Here is a 16,393-nt window from a genome sequence, read left to right on the forward strand (position 1 = left end):
CTTTAAACTCATGTGCAATAAAATTTGTACTACAATCTCAGGGAATCAAGCTTCAAGCTTACATTGCTATTCATTGGTTTGAAATTCAGGTTTGATATTTTACAACAAATTGCACTTTCAAGAGCATTCAAAGGAAATATTTTATTTGCTTTTTTTAGAAAACCAATAAACTACATGTGGAATAAATAGTTTAGACACATCCATACCTCTGTACAAGACATTTCTATTATAGACTGGGAAAGAGAAAAAAACAATATGGTCCCAATGAATAAATTTTGCTAAAGGTTTTAAAGATTGAACTACAGAAGGCAATAGTTTGGCGAAATACTGTGGCAAAAACATAAGGGTAGCAAAAACGTAATCGTATAAATATATACATTTTATTTTTCAAGCATACATAGACTAATTTCGAGAAAGTCATACTTAGTGTTCACATTCCAGCACTGCTGGACTGAGTATGAGGTATTCGCACAGCTGTCTGCCCATAACGTTCCTGTTACAATCTAATCAATGTCATGTTTTTCCTTGGACGATGACACATGTGGTCAGCACAGTTGCTGCTAAAAGGAACAGTAATTTGTGAATTTGATGTATCAAAATTATGCTATTATTGTATCCCTTGTGTACATTGGAAGGTTGTAGTGCTGTTGAAATGGCAACCAGCATTTCAAAGCTTGGTTTGAACACCACAGTTTAACTTGAGCATTAGTGAAAATGAACAGTTTTTGCTTGACTTTTGAAAAAAAGAGAGAATGAGAGAACTGAAACGTGGGCACTTGGAAAAGTGTGTAGACAGGCAAGACAAGAAAAAAAAACCTTTCCTTTTCTCAGTAACACAAAAGTACTCAACCAATCAGGGCCTATGCTATGCGTCTTCACAGGAGAAGTCGAATAACTAGTATCATTTGCATTTTTTTTTTTTATATTTAAAGGTGCTCTAAGTGATGTCACACATTTTTTAGGCCAAAACATTTTTGTCACATCCAGCAAACATCTCCTCACTATCCGCTAGCTGCTTGTCCCCTGAACACACTGTCAAAAAACGGGGTCTCTCTAGACACCACAGGCTCCACAAACAACAAGAAAAACAAACTGGGCTCACAAAACATAAACTGTTCCAGCCAATAACCGACAAGAAAGATTTGGGGGTGGGGTTTGGGGGGTTAGTGCACGGATGAGGAGGAGGGAGGGTCTAGCTAGCCTCCGTTTTGTTTGACAACAATTTGAACGTCAACGAGAAGTTACGACTCCCGGCATCGCTAAGAGCACCTTTAACTACTTATTTATACTATAAACTACAGCAGCAGAAATCAGTTACTTTCAGCATGTTTTTAAAAAAAAACAGTGTGTTGACCTTCCTGAGTGAACAAGAAAAGGTGATTGATAAATTTTTTGTTTTTTTTAATTGCAAATGGCAGTTGATATCAATGCCAATCTGGAAAAACTATGACAGTTCCTGTGCCGTTTCAATTGACGATACTGATCTTGTCAAAAGAAATAGCATGTCATGATTGTAGGGCAGTTTGAACTGTTTTAGGATCAGTGCAAAATCACACAACTTGATTCATAACCTTTAGTCAGATAATGATGATCCAAACATGCCCTCTACACTAAAAAGGACCGCAAGAGACAGGTTTTCTGGATTAAAGTGAATACATGGTTATAGGGGAAAGTGTTGAACTGAAGAAAACCTCCTATGTTGTGATGTGTTTCAAGATAAGAAACAGGGATTGCAAATCCCTGACAGCTGGGAGAAGATAGTTAACTTTCTTCAGAGGAAGAATCGATTTTCCCTTTTTTGCTTGGGGGAGCACCATCTTCCGGTTCCTTCAAAAGAAACAATTAAGTGGGTTATAAAGAAGAAAAACACAGCTGGTATTTATAAACTTTTTTTTCTTGGATGCAGGTGATGCAGTAAGCATGTACCTGGGCTGATTTGGAAGAGTCTAAAAAGTGCTCTGAATCCCCCTGTGACTTGCTGTCCCTGTTGGCTGTTATAGATTCTGATGAGCAGTGGTTTTGTTCTGAAAATAAAGAAGTGCTATTAGAGACCCCCTCAAATCCAACAGCACAGACAGATAGAGAAAAGAGGATAATGTTCTCCTAGAAGCCTCACTGCAGTGACTAACCACTCTTGTGATCCTGAACAGATGAAGGCTGCTTGGAAGGATATTGGTCACTTTTCAAGTCATTGCTGTCATTCTGAGAAACGGCCAAGGGTTCAGGTGCAGGACTAGTGTTGTTGCTGGTCTCTTGCTTTAGTGGGGAGGAGTCTGCAATTGAGCTCTGGTTACTGTTATCGTCTGTGTGTGGAAAACAGAAACACGATTAATAGGATTTTGCAAACCAATTGAGAAATGCTGTAAAAAAAAAATAAAACATTTTGATAATAATAAATGCATAACTGACGTGAAATTTCAAGTCATTTCTGGTATACTTAAATTTTAGAAATCCCTATTACATCAAATATTTAGGAATGACAAATATCACAATTTGGTTTAAAAACCACTGTAATTTATAATAATTGCTGAATAACATAGCTTGAATAATACTGTCTGAGGGTTATTTTGAGATGTGATTAAAGCCTGATAACTGTCAGGTTTACAGCCTTACCATGCATATCCATCATTCCAGGAGAAGAGCTATTCTCAGGGGTCGTGACCTCAGAGCCATATTTGTCATCTTTGCCTTTCTTCTTGTTTTTGTTCTTCTGTGTGACATAAATAAGTGCACTGTCAAATGCAAATAACTTTTTTGCAATTAAACCATGTGGAGAATAATGAACCAATGAACAACATCTAAAATATATAGTGTCGAATAATATTGTCTTTGTGTGTGTGATGCTACAACTAAAACGTTCAATGATCTGGGTTACCAACACACAAGAAATTTAATAATAATAATAATATTATATATATATATATATATATATATATATATATATATATTAGGGCTTGCAGAGACTAGTCAACCACTAGTCTGCGCTGTCGGAAGCAATCGACTACTCGAGCATGCATTAACCATAATGCGTACAAAGAGTTTGCAAGTACGACGTGAATTTTAGGATTACAAAAAACACAGCATACTTGTTCAGTGATAACTATGAAAAAACAGCCATAACGGTCTTATCAAGTACTATACGACGTCGTATTCGAATGCAGATACGAAAAATGTTGTGATTGTTACAGACACAAATACAAATACTGGCTGTTACTGCAAATTTAAATATGTAATGTCATAATAGGCTTGACAATTTATATATGTAATTGTTGCATAAGGCTATGAATTAATAAGCATTTATTGATAAAAAAAATAATGTCTTTTCATTTACAGTAGCATGAACCAAGAGTAGTCGAGTAACTCGAGTATTCTTTAAATAAAAAATCGACTAGTAGAAATTAGTAGTCGTGCAACCCCTAATATATATATATATATATATATATATATATATCACTATTAAACTAAATGCTACGATGACTTTACCTTTACTAATTTTAACAAATATATTAAAAAACATACCATCATGATATTTTACCTCAAAATATTGCAGTGCCAATAATCAATATTTTAGGATTGCTTTCATTAATTTTTGGAAACAAGGGATTTATCTGTTATATTGGTCATAACATGAAAATGATCACTGGGCAATCAGTATCAACCAGAGTTGCAATAACAGTGTATTACGGTGATTAAAGTTGACTCACATCATCTGACTTGGGCTCTGTCACTGGTACCCACTTGTAGATTCGCAGTGACGTGTCTCCAACAGTCACCCATTTCTTCTCCCTAGAGATGCATGTCATTGTTAGATATCAAAGACAAAGGAGCCCAAAAACAATGGAGTTTAAAAAGGATTCATTATTTCAACATTGAAATTAATAGTCATCTCTGTGTATTTATTGTGCAAAAAAAATGTCCACTTGAATATTTTCAATGTGAAGCGTTTTTTATTATTATTATTATTATTTTAGACGTGTACATTTTGGGCCTGACGTATGAAAGAGACTTGTTCCACATATCACTATATGGTATGCCAAAAAAAGCTCAATATCTTTAAACTGCTCAGATTGCAGATAGAACCTTATAATTCCAAGGTGACGATATCAGCATTGTGTAGAACAATACTAGTTATCGTAATTAGATGTTAAAATAATTTTTACTAATTCAAAGATTAGGACAGTCAAAAGTTCAATCACACCTGTGTTGCCAAAATAAAATTTTCTTATTTTACTCTTTGGATAATTTGCATAAGTTTAGCAACAGAATGATGCTGTGGTTTTTTTAATCTCATGACTTTTTGTTGTAAAATGTATTTTAATTTAAGATGCACTTAAGTTTAAGCAAAATGTTCAGCAGTCCTTGAGAAGTGTGAAAGTGGAGGCGAAGCTGAAGCTCCGCGCTGAGTTTAAAACCCCGCGCATGGATAAAACTCTTCTCACGCGCCGGCGTCGCTCAGAAGCGCGAGTCACTCACTCTCAAATGAGGGGAGCAAGTCAAACGTCCGTTCAGCGGGACTTTTTGCTCGGTAAGGCTGTATGACATGCCAGCCCGTTCGGTTACTATTCAGCCGGCATTACAGGCTCAAACAGCAAAGCCTTCATGTGACTGCAACGAAATGGCTTCTAGGTTCAACCCACATCAAAAAAAATTATGGAAGAAAAATGCGATCTACATTTTTCCTAACTAATTTTTTAAAAGCCGACAAAAAGAGCAGCCGCGCGGAGAATGGCAGAAACAGCACATCTGACTGAAACTGGAGTGGAATAAACGCTCTCTTTCCTTTCCTTTCATTGTTTCTTGATGTATCTCCTCCCCCACAGACTGTCTGTACTCTTCGTTAACAGTAGACGCTCTCTCTTACCATTTCCGCACTTTTTCAATTGCAGCCATAACCCGCTTGATGTCATCTTTCGCCCTGCTCCGCGTCTCCGCTCGAACCGACCTGCCCGACATTACTGCTGTTGGTAAAATATCTTTTTGCTCGCCGCCTGTTTAGACACAATGCGAATGCACACAGCACAGGAGAGAGGCGGGGTTTGTGCGCCTGCGCTTAAGCCAAATGCCCTGCAAGCAAGAGAGACACAGTCAATGCGGCTACGCGTTTCGCTCCTTTGTTTAGCGAACAGAGCAAAGAAAACGATATTTTAACAGATTGTTGAGTGAGACTAACAAATCGAAACGATGACAACGACATCCACACACGTTTTACACATGTATCTGGAAACAAACCGACTGACTATCGACAGTAGTTTGTTTGTCAAACAACAACAACGTTTATTTCCTGGCGATTTGATATCTATCTGCGTTTCAGAAAAGTATTAAACTCTCACATATGAAAATGCACCGATGCAACAGCTAGTAACCGCAAAAAACACTGTTCTATTAGACAGGCTATAAATCAAACATTTATTCGATTGCATACATTCTTAATTTCAGAAAGGTTCAGATGTTATAGATTGCGCACATGTTCTTGAGGCAGTTCCAGGGTGGCTGCAGAAACCCCCAAGATATCTGGCTAATGTCTCCAAGCCGATTTCTGGGGGTAGCGCACTCTAATACAGATTCTGTGTGGGACAGACAGACATCGGACAGATTAAAACATTGGTACAATTTAAAATTCACTAGGAATACATATACATATTTTTGGCCAAACATTCCTTGATATTAAGAAGTTATTACAATTCTGAGATGGTCATAGTGCAGATGACACATAGTATGTCATGTACAAAGACAAGCTAAACTTTTTCATGAACATTTATCTGAACACTCGAAACCCAAAACCAACCCGCAACTGTTTTCAGGTCCAAGTCTCCACTCCTTTTTAAGTGAGACTACTATCTCAACAATGTTCATTCATAGCTAAGATTTTTTTTTTTTAAAAACGAATTGTACAGTGTTGTCTAAATACATCCTGGACACCAATATTTTAGTAATTCAAAATCAATAACTGTCGGACCAACTGAGATTTCAGTATAAAGGTTAAGATTGTGAGTGTAAGCACTGTTTGATTTTGGGATCTCACAGTGTGTTTGAACCTGGAAACGCTGACATGTGTCATCAGACCTAGCATTCAAGCAGTAAGCCATCTCATTTGTCTATCAGTATGGTGGTTTGCAGGACTTCTGCATAACTGTGCAACTGCCTCCCTCTGCACTAATACCTAAAAGAGTTGTAAAGCATTCACCCAAGTCATCCTCGGTCATATGTTCACCTGCAATGAACATAGGGCCTACAAGTAGTTACTATTCTAGCCAACGACTTTCTCTGTTAATTATAATAATTCTTTCTCTGGTATCTCATGTGCAAGTTAACACGTGTAAAGTATTGATAAAATGTATTTACCTCTAGCATGCGGTAACCCCAGCAGTTCATCCCTGCCAATAGTATATCTGCCCCCCTTGTCTGGCTTTCCAAGCACCTGGAAGGCATTGGACAGCTCTTGTCTGGAAGTGCCGGAGGCAGGTCTGTGGTTGACATACAGATTAATTAACTCCTTCAAATCGATGTCCGTCACATAATTTCTGGTTTCAGCATAGCAGCTGAACTTCATCTCATTTTCAGTGTCTTCTAGCTTCAATAAAACAGAACAACCATGTGTTGACAAAAGATCAAATGGTAGTCCACATATCGATGAGAGTTCTGTATGGTAGAGTCAACTGGTGATTGCAACAATGCTCGTACCTCTTGCTCTGTGGGATAGAAACCAAGCGCTCTCATCAAGAAGGGCACATCAGCCTGAGGGATGTGTAAGCTGGGATTCCATGGTGTCAAGGTCCTGATTCTGTAGCTGACAGTAGTAAAAATATTCCTCCCATTTCCTAAAGGACAAATTAGAACATGTGCTCTCTATTGGCATTATAAAACTAATTATTAGGATTAAATGAGGTAAATGCTGAAAAACTGCTACAAAAAGGCATTTTTGCCCTACATATGACAGTGAGAAAAAAGAAAGCATTAGAACAGAGATCTTAAACCCTAAAGAGCTGTCCATCTTCTCCTCCCTCCAGAAGATAGAAAAAGGGCAGCATGTCTTTCCCTTCTAGAGCAGCTGATACCTCTAATGATCTGAGTATATTCGAATGAGTGAAAAGCAGAAGCTAATTTTGTGACCACAGAATTGTGAGGTGGCAAATAAGCTGCATAGATACAATTTCAATCAGGTGTCCAAACTATCCTAAAAAACATTTTAATTTCATTATTATACAACTATTATACTACAAATGTATTTTATGACCTCATATTAAATGAGAAACTGTTTGATATATTATGACTTAGTTGACTAGTTAACTGCAAAAACCAGTGGACTTCTGCATGGGATGCATGTTCTCCAAACTTACGACAAACTGAGCTCCCATGAAAAGACAGTGCAGTCCTGTCCTCCAGCAGAAAAAGCATATCTACTATCATATGAGCAAGCCAGAGTTGACATGCCTGTTGAGTGGCAGATCACTGCAAAGAACTTGTGAGGGTTTCCATCCAGAGGAGGAATCTGAATGCCAACCTACATCAAAGAGAAAACAGGAATAAAAAAGATTTAAATCATAGTAAAAACAATAAAACTGGCATGATGCCTCATGCTTATACAAAGTGATCAGTACAGAAGAGGAATTATTATCAAATGCATGGTTTGTTTATGAGGACTGAAACACTTTATACCTTATCTTGTGTATATATGCCATGTAAGAAGAATTAGATGCAGTATGCCAGGGGGCGACCAATGATCATCTTTATAAGTGCGTCATTGAATCATTTATTCTAATCGAGTCGTTCAAACATACTTTTCATTCAGGAACGAATTTGTATCTTTGAAAACACTCATTCATTTAGGAACAAAACACTACTGTGGCTTTGCTTGTAAATATTTGCATAGGCACAGACAGTAACTAGCAATATAATGCTACAATTCTTATTTTAATCTCACCTAGAGTATAAACTGTTATCCTAACCCAGTTAAATAAATAAATAATCAATAAATAATAATAATACAAAATCCAATAGTTAAGGTTTAGAATGTTAAAGAGGACCATTTCATTTTCCTATTACATGTTTATATTGTGTTTACCCTAGCTATGCATAACATGTTAATATATTTTATCCAGTGTGTTTTACTTTAAAAATCCAAGCAATAAAATCAGATTATTTTTTCCCTTTTGACTGACAGCCTATTGAATTATTTGAGCTTCGGGAAACCTGTAAATCCACTGACCTTTAAATTAGTATTACCTCACTTAACATGAAGTAATTTCCCTTCACTTATGGATGCTGACAAACGTACTTATCAATCTTGTTCCTTTGTCCATAGTCATAACAAATATGTTTATCTTAAAGGGTTAGTTCACCCAAGTTTTTGTAAGATAAATATCCAAATTTCAAATGTAATAAACACTTTTTTTTCTCACTTCTGCTGACTGTGGGGAACCGGAAGACGTGCAGGTGGAGGTCGTAGTTCGTCAGCGCTGCGTGGTTAGTGATGAGAGGAGAGAGAAAACAAAACAAAACACTGGTCACGAAATAGAAGCACAAAATGAGGATTTGTAAAGAAAACTGTTGGAGGATATCAAAATAAACCAAGAGGAGACTGGGTTTCCTTTGCTAAAGTCCTTTGCTTTGCTCCTATATTTCACAGACCCGCTTACCCCATCGAAAGGCTTGGAAACGCAAAGACAATATAATATAACTCCGATTGGATTATTCTGAAAGAAGAAAATAACACACACCTAGGATGCTTCAAAGGGTGAGTAGAAGGAGGATGATTTTCATTCTTGGGTGAACTAACCCTTTAACACAATTACTTAAAATTTAATCAAAGTTAAATAATTAACGTATTTCCCTTTTGGATCAGTACACCATATTAATAAACTATCCTTGAAATCCCATTCTATTATCCAAATTGAGGTATGTGTTATCATTTTTTTTTTTCATTTTAGTTTCTCTACAAATCACAATGAGACAGAATGGTTTGGCTTTTGGTTCATTTGAAATTCTGCAAACTAAACCAGATAACTGTTATTTCAGTGATATTTCTATTTGTTCTACCTGTAGTAAACCTGCACATTTTGGAGGTAGCATTGAAGAGCTTCATCTTATTCAGATTGGAAGCTGTAAGGAGGAAGTGTTTGGGTGTCAGGGGAGGATACCACACCATGCAAGTGGGTACAGCACTTTGCTCTATATGATCAGAACTCAAAATCAACATCCTATTTTGTTAACCACTAACCACTGTTTTGCAGATCCTACTCCACCTGTTCAGAACAGACAGGATAGATGTGATACATTTAACACAGATCAACAAGATAAACACATACCAAGGCAGCAAGATTATAAAGGAACACAGGGACTCACCAGCGATCCATGCCTAGAGAGAGGAGGCGAGGCTGACTGTTGTCTAAACCCATTCCAAACAGCATGTCCTGAATGGGTTTATAATGTGAGTGGTGCCTGCCTTGGTACTACCAAGTACACCGGAACACAGACAGAGCAACATCACAGCTTTACCAGCATTCTGAAATAAGAAAAATACATATAGGAAATATAGAACTACATAAAAAAAATGCCCTCATAAAATCTGGAAAATGAAGTCCACTTAAAATGTTAGCAACATAGAGATGCGTAATGCTGTCCTGACTGTACTGCAAACACTCTTGACCATCACTCTGAAGTGTACAGACATCAATAATCTGCAAAGCCCCACTGGCAGATAAAAATCTAGAACATGACATTCATACAAATGCTTACTCAGATGGTAGCTGTAATTGCATCATTCATGCAAATGATTGCTACTGTAAAATAATTATAATAGTAATTAATATGTGGTAAATGCAACACTCTCTTAAACTTAAAAAAAAAACTCTTAGACAATGTGACCTGAACAACATTAAATTTTAAATATTTTTACATAAGTGAACTGTAAGAATATAAGTGAGTTCTTGTTTTCTAGTTCACCTTGTGGATCGTAGGTAATACACTGGATCTGATTGCGGGGCTGGAAGACCCTGCAGATTGCCTCTTTACGCTCATAATCCCAAATCTTAATGGTTCCACTGTGGCTGCCCATAGCTATGAGTGGCTGTTTAGGATAACAGGCAACTGCTTCCAGAGGTTCTGCATGTTCCTTTAGAAGGGTCTGTGGAACATTTCTCATTGCATTTAAATGTACTGCAGTTGCATGAGTTGTGGAGAGAACAAAATTTCTGTAAATGGAAGGAGAAAAACATTTTATTGCATTACAGAGTTTACAATTGAATGATGTTGTCACTATATGCCTGCCTTCAAATGGTACTATAAACAGATAAAATTTATAGTATGGTCAAAAGAGAGAGTTCACCAAAAAATCTTAATCATGCACTGCCCCTTATGTTGTTCCAAACCTATATGAGTTACCGTCATCTGTGGAACCCAAAAGAAGATATTTCGAGAATGTCTCAGTGTTTATGTCCATACAAATGGAAGTCAATGGTCACCAAAGGTTTTGGTTACCAACATTCTTCCAAATATCTACTTTAATGTTCAGTAGAAAAAAAAAGTCATACATGTTTGGGATGACGAATTCTGGTTAGTAAATGATAAGTAGAATTTTACCATTTCTTTTAAATTACAAAATGTTATATCTAAATGTACTTTTACATGGATGGGTGCATCCAATCTAAGCACCGCACTCTTGTTAGCAGTTTTAGCTTTTCAATCTGACTTGAAATGCATCATATTGCTGAGGTATGTGTAACAAAATTATAATGAGAACTTTCTTAAAAAGTTGATTGAGTCCCTCAGCTTATGACAAATGGCTTGGCATCCAGTGTGCAGTCTTTTGGATATCCCAGGCCGCTAATGGAGGACTTTTCTTTGAAAAAGGAGATGGATCTGATGGGATCCAAGCTAGGCTCATTGTACACGTTGATGAGCTTGAGATTTCCATCATAGAATTTGAAGTGGTCATTCACATCACCTGTTACTATAAAACTTGACAGTATACACATAATATAATTAAATAAAATAATGTCAGACGGACAAAAAAAAAACATCCAATGTGTAACACAGCAGGTGAAAATTATGGAATTTATTTATATATTCCCAGCAGAGGTGGCTGTAAAAGCCTGCACACTATCATAGTGAAAGATGGACTGCCGCAGGGAACCTAGCACCATACTGGAGGTCTGAATGGAGACAAGATTTCAAAGAGGTCAATGCCAAAGGCAGAGAAGCATAACATCACAACAACAGCACAAAAATTCAGTCTGATGAAAGATTCTTCTGCCAACCTGGTCAATAATTTCAGGAACTGAGTATTCCAGATGTCCCATTTCCTGAGCAGCAGAATGCATTATTATATACAAAGACAGCTAAACTAGTAAATCAGTAATGTAAATAATTAATGAATTCCTACCCAGTTGTAGAAGAGAACCTGAACGCTGCTGTTGCTGACCAACTGTGTGTTGTCAGAAGGACTGAAAAGTAGCCTATTTGATTCTGTGAAAACATGGAAAAAGGTTATTTAATATTTGATGTGACAAACAGTATTCCTAAAGAAACAATACATTTGGAATTAAGACGTTGTTGTTCTTCAACCCTGTTTGTGTTGCCTCTGTGTAATAACCACATCAACGCACAGTGGCAACCATATTTTGGGCTGAGGTCAACTTGACATTCTGGGCTTTCGCTTTCATCTGTCCAGTTCCAAACACACACTCGCTGATGCACAGAAAAAAGTACATAGACCAGTGTATTTGTAGCCTGTGATAATATTCTGTGATTTTATTTGATCCTTTTACTGTAATCATCTTTGTTAAACACATTTTGCTTAATATTAATAGATGCTGGGAACCAATGTTCCCTCTAGGCTGCGCATTTTATTGCACAGTATTCTAGTAAAAACGAATGTGAATAAAGGTGATGTCGCTATAGTGTTAGAATCGGTGAATGCGGTTTAAAGGGTTCAAAGAAAGAGAATGATGTTGTCGCTGAGCAAACACAATGACGTGAAATAAAACGTCCTTGTGTTTTAAAGAAGAGTAGCTTGATTAAGTGCTGGAAATAGCGGAGGATGGGCACAGAACGATAACAAACCTCAGAGACATTTACAGTCACACACAGGTGTATTGTGCAAACTGTACTTCATGTTTAGAAAGCTATAGAATTTTTTTCTTTGGAAATATTTAACATGCAAATCTCAGTTTAGGATATTGCTATTTCTAATATTGGTTTCATATTTTAATATACTCTAAAATATAATGTATTCCTGGTGAAGCATAGCTGAATTTTCAGCATCATTACTCCACTCTTTAGTGTCACATGATCCTTCAGAAATCAGTATAATATGCTAATTTATTATCTGTGTTGAAACTGTTTTGCTGCTTAATGTTTTTTATTGTGCTGTTTTGATTTTTTTTTATAAGGCTAATAAAAGGTAAAAAAAAACAGCATTTATTAAAACCTTTTCTTGCAATATAAGTTTTTCTATCACTTTTTATCCATTTAATTAATCCTCGCTGAATAAAAGTATTAATAAAGAATAAGAAAAAAAATTCTGACCCCAAACTTTTGAATAGTATAGTGTATATTGTAATACGAAATTTCTGTTTTGAATAATAGACTGAAGTAGTTTAAGTCTTTGGTTCTTTTAATTGTGATGATTTTGGCTTACATTTAACAAAAACCCACCAATTCAATCCCAACAAATTAGAATATGCTGACACGCCAATCAGCTAATCAACTCAAAACACCTGCAAAGGTTTCCTGAGCTTTCAAAATGGTCTCTCAGTTTGGTTCACTAGGCTACACAATCATGGGGAAGACTGCTGATCTGACAGTGGTCCAGAAGTCAATCATTGACACCCTTCACAAGGAGGGTAAGCCACAAACATTCACTGCCAAAGAAGCTGGCTGTTCACAGAGTGCTGTATCCAAGCATGTTAACATAAAGTTGAGTGGAAAGAAAAAAGTGTGGAAGAAAAAGATGCACAACCAATCAAGAGAACCACAGACTTAGGAGGATTGCCAAGAAAAATCGATTCAAGAATTTGAGTGAACTTCACAAGGAATGGACTGAGGCTGGGGTCAAGGCATCAAGAGGCACCACACACAGACGTGTCAAGGAATTTGCTGAACCACAGACAACAACAGAGGCGTCTTCCCTGGGCTAAGGAAAAGAAGAACTGGGCTGTTGCCCAGTGGTCCAAAGTCCTCTTTTCAGATGAGAGCAAGTTTTGTATTTCATTTGGAAACCAAGGTCCTAGAGTCTGGAGGAAGGGTGGAGAAGCTCATAGCCCAAGTTAATTGAAGTCCAGTGTTAAGTTTCCACAGTCTGTGATGATTTGTGGTGCAATGTCATCTGCTGGGGTTGGTCCATTGTGTTGTTTGAAAACCAAAGTCACTGCACACATTTACCAAGAAATTTTGGAGCACTTCATGCTTCCTTCTGCTGACCAGCTTTTTGAAGATGCTGATTTCATTTTCCAGCAGGATTTGGCACATGCCCACACTGCCAAAAGCACCAAAAATGCAGATGAGCTGGAGGCCACTGTCAAAGAAACCTGGGCTTCCACACCACCTCAGCAGTGCCACAAACTGATCACCTCCGAGCAACGCTGAATTGAGGCAGTAATTAAAGCAAAAGGAGACGCTACCAAGTATTGAGTAGATGTACAGTAAATGAACATACTTTCCGGAAGGTCAACAATTCACAAAAAATATTTTATTTTATTTTATTATGAAGTATTCTAATTTGTTGAGAGGCTTTTGTTAAATGTGAGCCAAAATCATCACAATGAACCAAAGATTTAAACTACTTCAGTCTGTGTGCACTGAATTTATTTAATACATAAGTTTCACAGTTTGAGTTGAATTACTGAAATGAACTTTTCCATGACATTCTAATTTATTGAGGTGCACTTGTTAATCCAGGGGTTTGGGTTTAATGAGGATACCAAAGGTTTTTTTTTCCACTACGGCATAGTGCTCAAGGAATTCAGCAGTGTATATTACACCAGTCACCTGGCCTACTAGTGTCACGACCGCTCAAAGTGATCCGTGCATTTGCTGAAAATAGTGCGCTGTCCATTATAGCAGCGTTCATCAAACCCCACATTAATTCATTCTCAGTATCAACTAAATATCGTATCACGTTCCAGACATATTTACAGTAATTACTGACGATAATTTCTCTATAGAATGAATAAAACTGTCTAAAGGAGTACACACATTCCTGGGATGTGTATATATCCTTCCGCCACTTTTTGTGGCTTTTTTCAGACTGTTTAGGTCTATCGGTCAGTGCTGAACCTCCGCGCGAACTGTGTATATCCTTCACGTATATCGCACTTAAAATAACAAAAAAGCGAAGTTACCGGTTTGGTATTTTTGTTGACATCTACAACATATGGATCGTCAGCGCTTTGGTTTTAAAACGGGCTAAACTGTCTCTGTTTAGGAGGAAATAAATCGGCAGAGCTAGCTGAAGTAGCAGACAGCGTCAGTGGAGGCTCGAATAACCGGAGGAGTAGCATTTACTCGTTGGATGTCACTACGTTAGATCCGCTGTCAGCTAACGCGTCAAAAATAACATATTCCGCACTCGGTCGCGGTGTAAAACGGTTTTTTCAAACAATCAGAAAGCTGTGCTCAAGCTGTCGTTTATGGGATCACCATGTCCATGAAGCCGCAGGCCGGTGGTAATCGCAAACCCGGCGGAAGCACCAGCGGAGCCGCAGCGGCCTCCGGTACCGGGGGAGCAGGAGGAGGCGTCGGACGCCAGAACATAGGAAGGTGAGGGCCGTATCTGCAACACATAACGGGGTTTTAGTTTGGAGGACTGATGAGCGTGAACCTACGGGGGATGATGCGGCATGCCTCCATTTGTGTCGTAGTTTAGAAACGCAGGTTGTGAAGTTGCAGTGGTCGGGATTGAGCGCAAGTAGGCCGATACAGGCCAAATTCACAGGAAAGAGATACACACGTTAATGGGCACAAAGCCATTGTGGTTATAAAATATACTAGCTGATAGCGGACATTACATTCGTGAATATTTGTGAGGGGCGGGTTGTCTGCTGGGTAGAGCACGTTCAAGATGAATCGTGTCTTTTTGCCGGTGAAATATATGACAGCTTTGCCCCCACAGGACAGATGCATTTTTATATTTTCAGACAGTATTATCGATTGAACGGGTTTCACATTTGAATACCGTTAAAAGAAAAGATTCAATTCACCGTAATGTTGTCAGCTAGCTAAGTTAACTAGCCAACATTTATTTTATTATACTGTCGCTTATCCAAATGACTGTCTATTTTGTTGATACATTTATCTTTCTTATGTCAAACGTTTAAGGCTTGTCAGCTGATGTTTAAATCGTTCAGGGTCCGAGAATCGGCGTTCTGGGAATCCATCGTCCCATGAGAAGAAGTCACATGTTAGCGCTGTGTGCCACTATTGAGATTGACATTAACCCAGCTTCCGTTTCGGTTTTCTTGCATTTGGTTAACTCGAGGACACCGTCTTTCCCGTTTCTGTGAATTTGGGAAACGAAACGTTTCACGGCTGGACCTCTTTGTTTGTCAGTCGCGAGCATTTCCGCTGAGAGGCGGTGCGCGCACACACTAGGAAAGTCAGACCACTGTATCAACCTTGACGTTTCCAAGAGGTTGCATGTATTCAGTCCGCCCTTGCTAGGTGACATTTGTGTAAGTGTATTCCTTTTAGAGCATGTTGTGAAACTCTGTTACGATTTTTAGTGTGCTGTAAATGTACGTGGAAATGTTTAGTCCTACAGCCTGCGAAGCAGAGAGGCCTTTTTTGGCATCACATAGTCACACTGCATGGTGAAAAAAAACGTCATTCTTGTTTACACTAAACTAGAAACGTATTATGAGTTGTAGAAACTGTGGGAATCGTGAGTGGTGCAGTGAAGCCTTAGGCTGCCTGTAATGCAGCATTTGATTTGTAATTTAGCTGCTGAAAAAGGACTGTCATTCACAGCTTTTATTCTTTAATTTATTTTAATGGTCTGGAAGCTCTTGATAGTTTGTACCCAGGTCATGTGTACTGAACTCATTCTTGTTGCACATTAGAAGCCTCATTGGTATTTCATCCTACATGTGTAGATGAACTCTTTATAATTTAGTAGCTCTCGTTCTTGCATGTTTGAGGTATAATGTTGTCAGTGGCTATGAATTACGTCCTCTCAGTGAAATGCTGATTCTTTCTAAACCTATTGTTTGGGAACTTCACAAGCGCTTTTTTTGCACAATGAAATGCATGAAGCATATTATTCTGTCACTCCCTCGTCATTGCAGTTCTGGGTGTTTGCCAGTGCATGTGCGATCGATAGCTCCACCGGTATCACATGAATTCTTGTTCCTGGCAAAAACGTTTTCTGCTAACAGTGTATACAGCATGTCAAGCATTT

At 37.9% G+C, this 16,393-nt stretch overlaps 2 protein-coding genes, 1 long non-coding RNA gene and 1 pseudogene across 13 annotated transcripts in view; 1 reads left to right on the forward strand and 3 right to left on the reverse strand.

Moving 5' to 3' along the window:
• Nucleotides 1-1,296: 1,296 nt before the first annotated feature.
• Nucleotides 1,297-5,051, reverse strand: LOC132139483 (B-cell CLL/lymphoma 7 protein family member A-like). The gene is made up of 6 exons (XM_059547855.1): nt 4,862-5,051; nt 3,705-3,786; nt 2,614-2,710; nt 2,130-2,303; nt 1,927-2,024; nt 1,297-1,827 (listed from the first exon to the last, which is right to left on the reverse strand). The coding sequence occupies exons 1-6, from the start codon at nt 4,951-4,953 to the stop codon at nt 1,762-1,764; spliced, it is 609 nt and encodes a 202-aa protein (XP_059403838.1). The 5' UTR covers nt 4,954-5,051; the 3' UTR covers nt 1,297-1,761.
• Nucleotides 5,052-8,980: 3,929 nt separating this feature from the next.
• Nucleotides 8,981-10,501, reverse strand: LOC132139484 (uncharacterized). The gene is made up of 3 exons (XR_009433633.1): nt 9,943-10,501; nt 9,343-9,502; nt 8,981-9,242 (listed from the first exon to the last, which is right to left on the reverse strand). It is a non-coding gene; the product is annotated as an uncharacterized LOC132139484 (long non-coding RNA).
• Nucleotides 10,502-10,503: 2 nt separating this feature from the next.
• LOC132135004 (cilia- and flagella-associated protein 251-like) lies at nt 10,504-11,595 on the reverse strand (annotated as a pseudogene).
• A 2,609-nt stretch (nt 11,596-14,204) lies between these two features.
• LOC132139486 (ataxin-2-like) overlaps nt 14,205-16,393 on the forward strand; it is a 40,819-nt gene continuing 38,630 nt past the window's right edge. For 2 of the 11 annotated variants that reach the window (XM_059547857.1, XM_059547859.1), the window contains exon 1: nt 14,210-14,757. In XM_059547857.1, the coding sequence (XP_059403840.1) occupies nt 14,639-14,757 (119 nt within the window). In that variant the 5' untranslated portion in view covers nt 14,210-14,638. Of the gene's footprint in view, nt 14,758-16,393 lie in introns of all 11 variants that reach the window. The other 9 variants (XM_059547861.1, XM_059547868.1, XM_059547860.1 and 6 more) reach the window with 7 other exon arrangements.

The sequence above is a fragment of the Carassius carassius genome, chromosome 4, assembly GCF_963082965.1.
Source record: "Carassius carassius chromosome 4, fCarCar2.1, whole genome shotgun sequence".
In the NCBI taxonomy this organism is placed as follows: domain Eukaryota; kingdom Metazoa; phylum Chordata; class Actinopteri; order Cypriniformes; family Cyprinidae; genus Carassius; species Carassius carassius.

Bases quoted from the DNA above. Each gene is read 5' to 3' on its own strand.
- LOC132139483 (XM_059547855.1), bottom strand. From the start codon at position 4,953: ATGTCGGGCAGGTCGGTTCGAGCGGAGACGCGGAGCAGGGCGAAAGAT. The intron at 3,787-4,861 runs GTAAGAGAGAGC...ATGCATCTCTAG, and splicing joins ATTGAAAAAGTGCGGAAATG to GGAGAAGAAATGGGTGACTG. The intron at 2,025-2,129 runs GTTAGTCACTGC...CTTTATTTTCAG, and splicing joins TGTTCAGGATCACAAGAGTG to AACAAAACCACTGCTCATCA.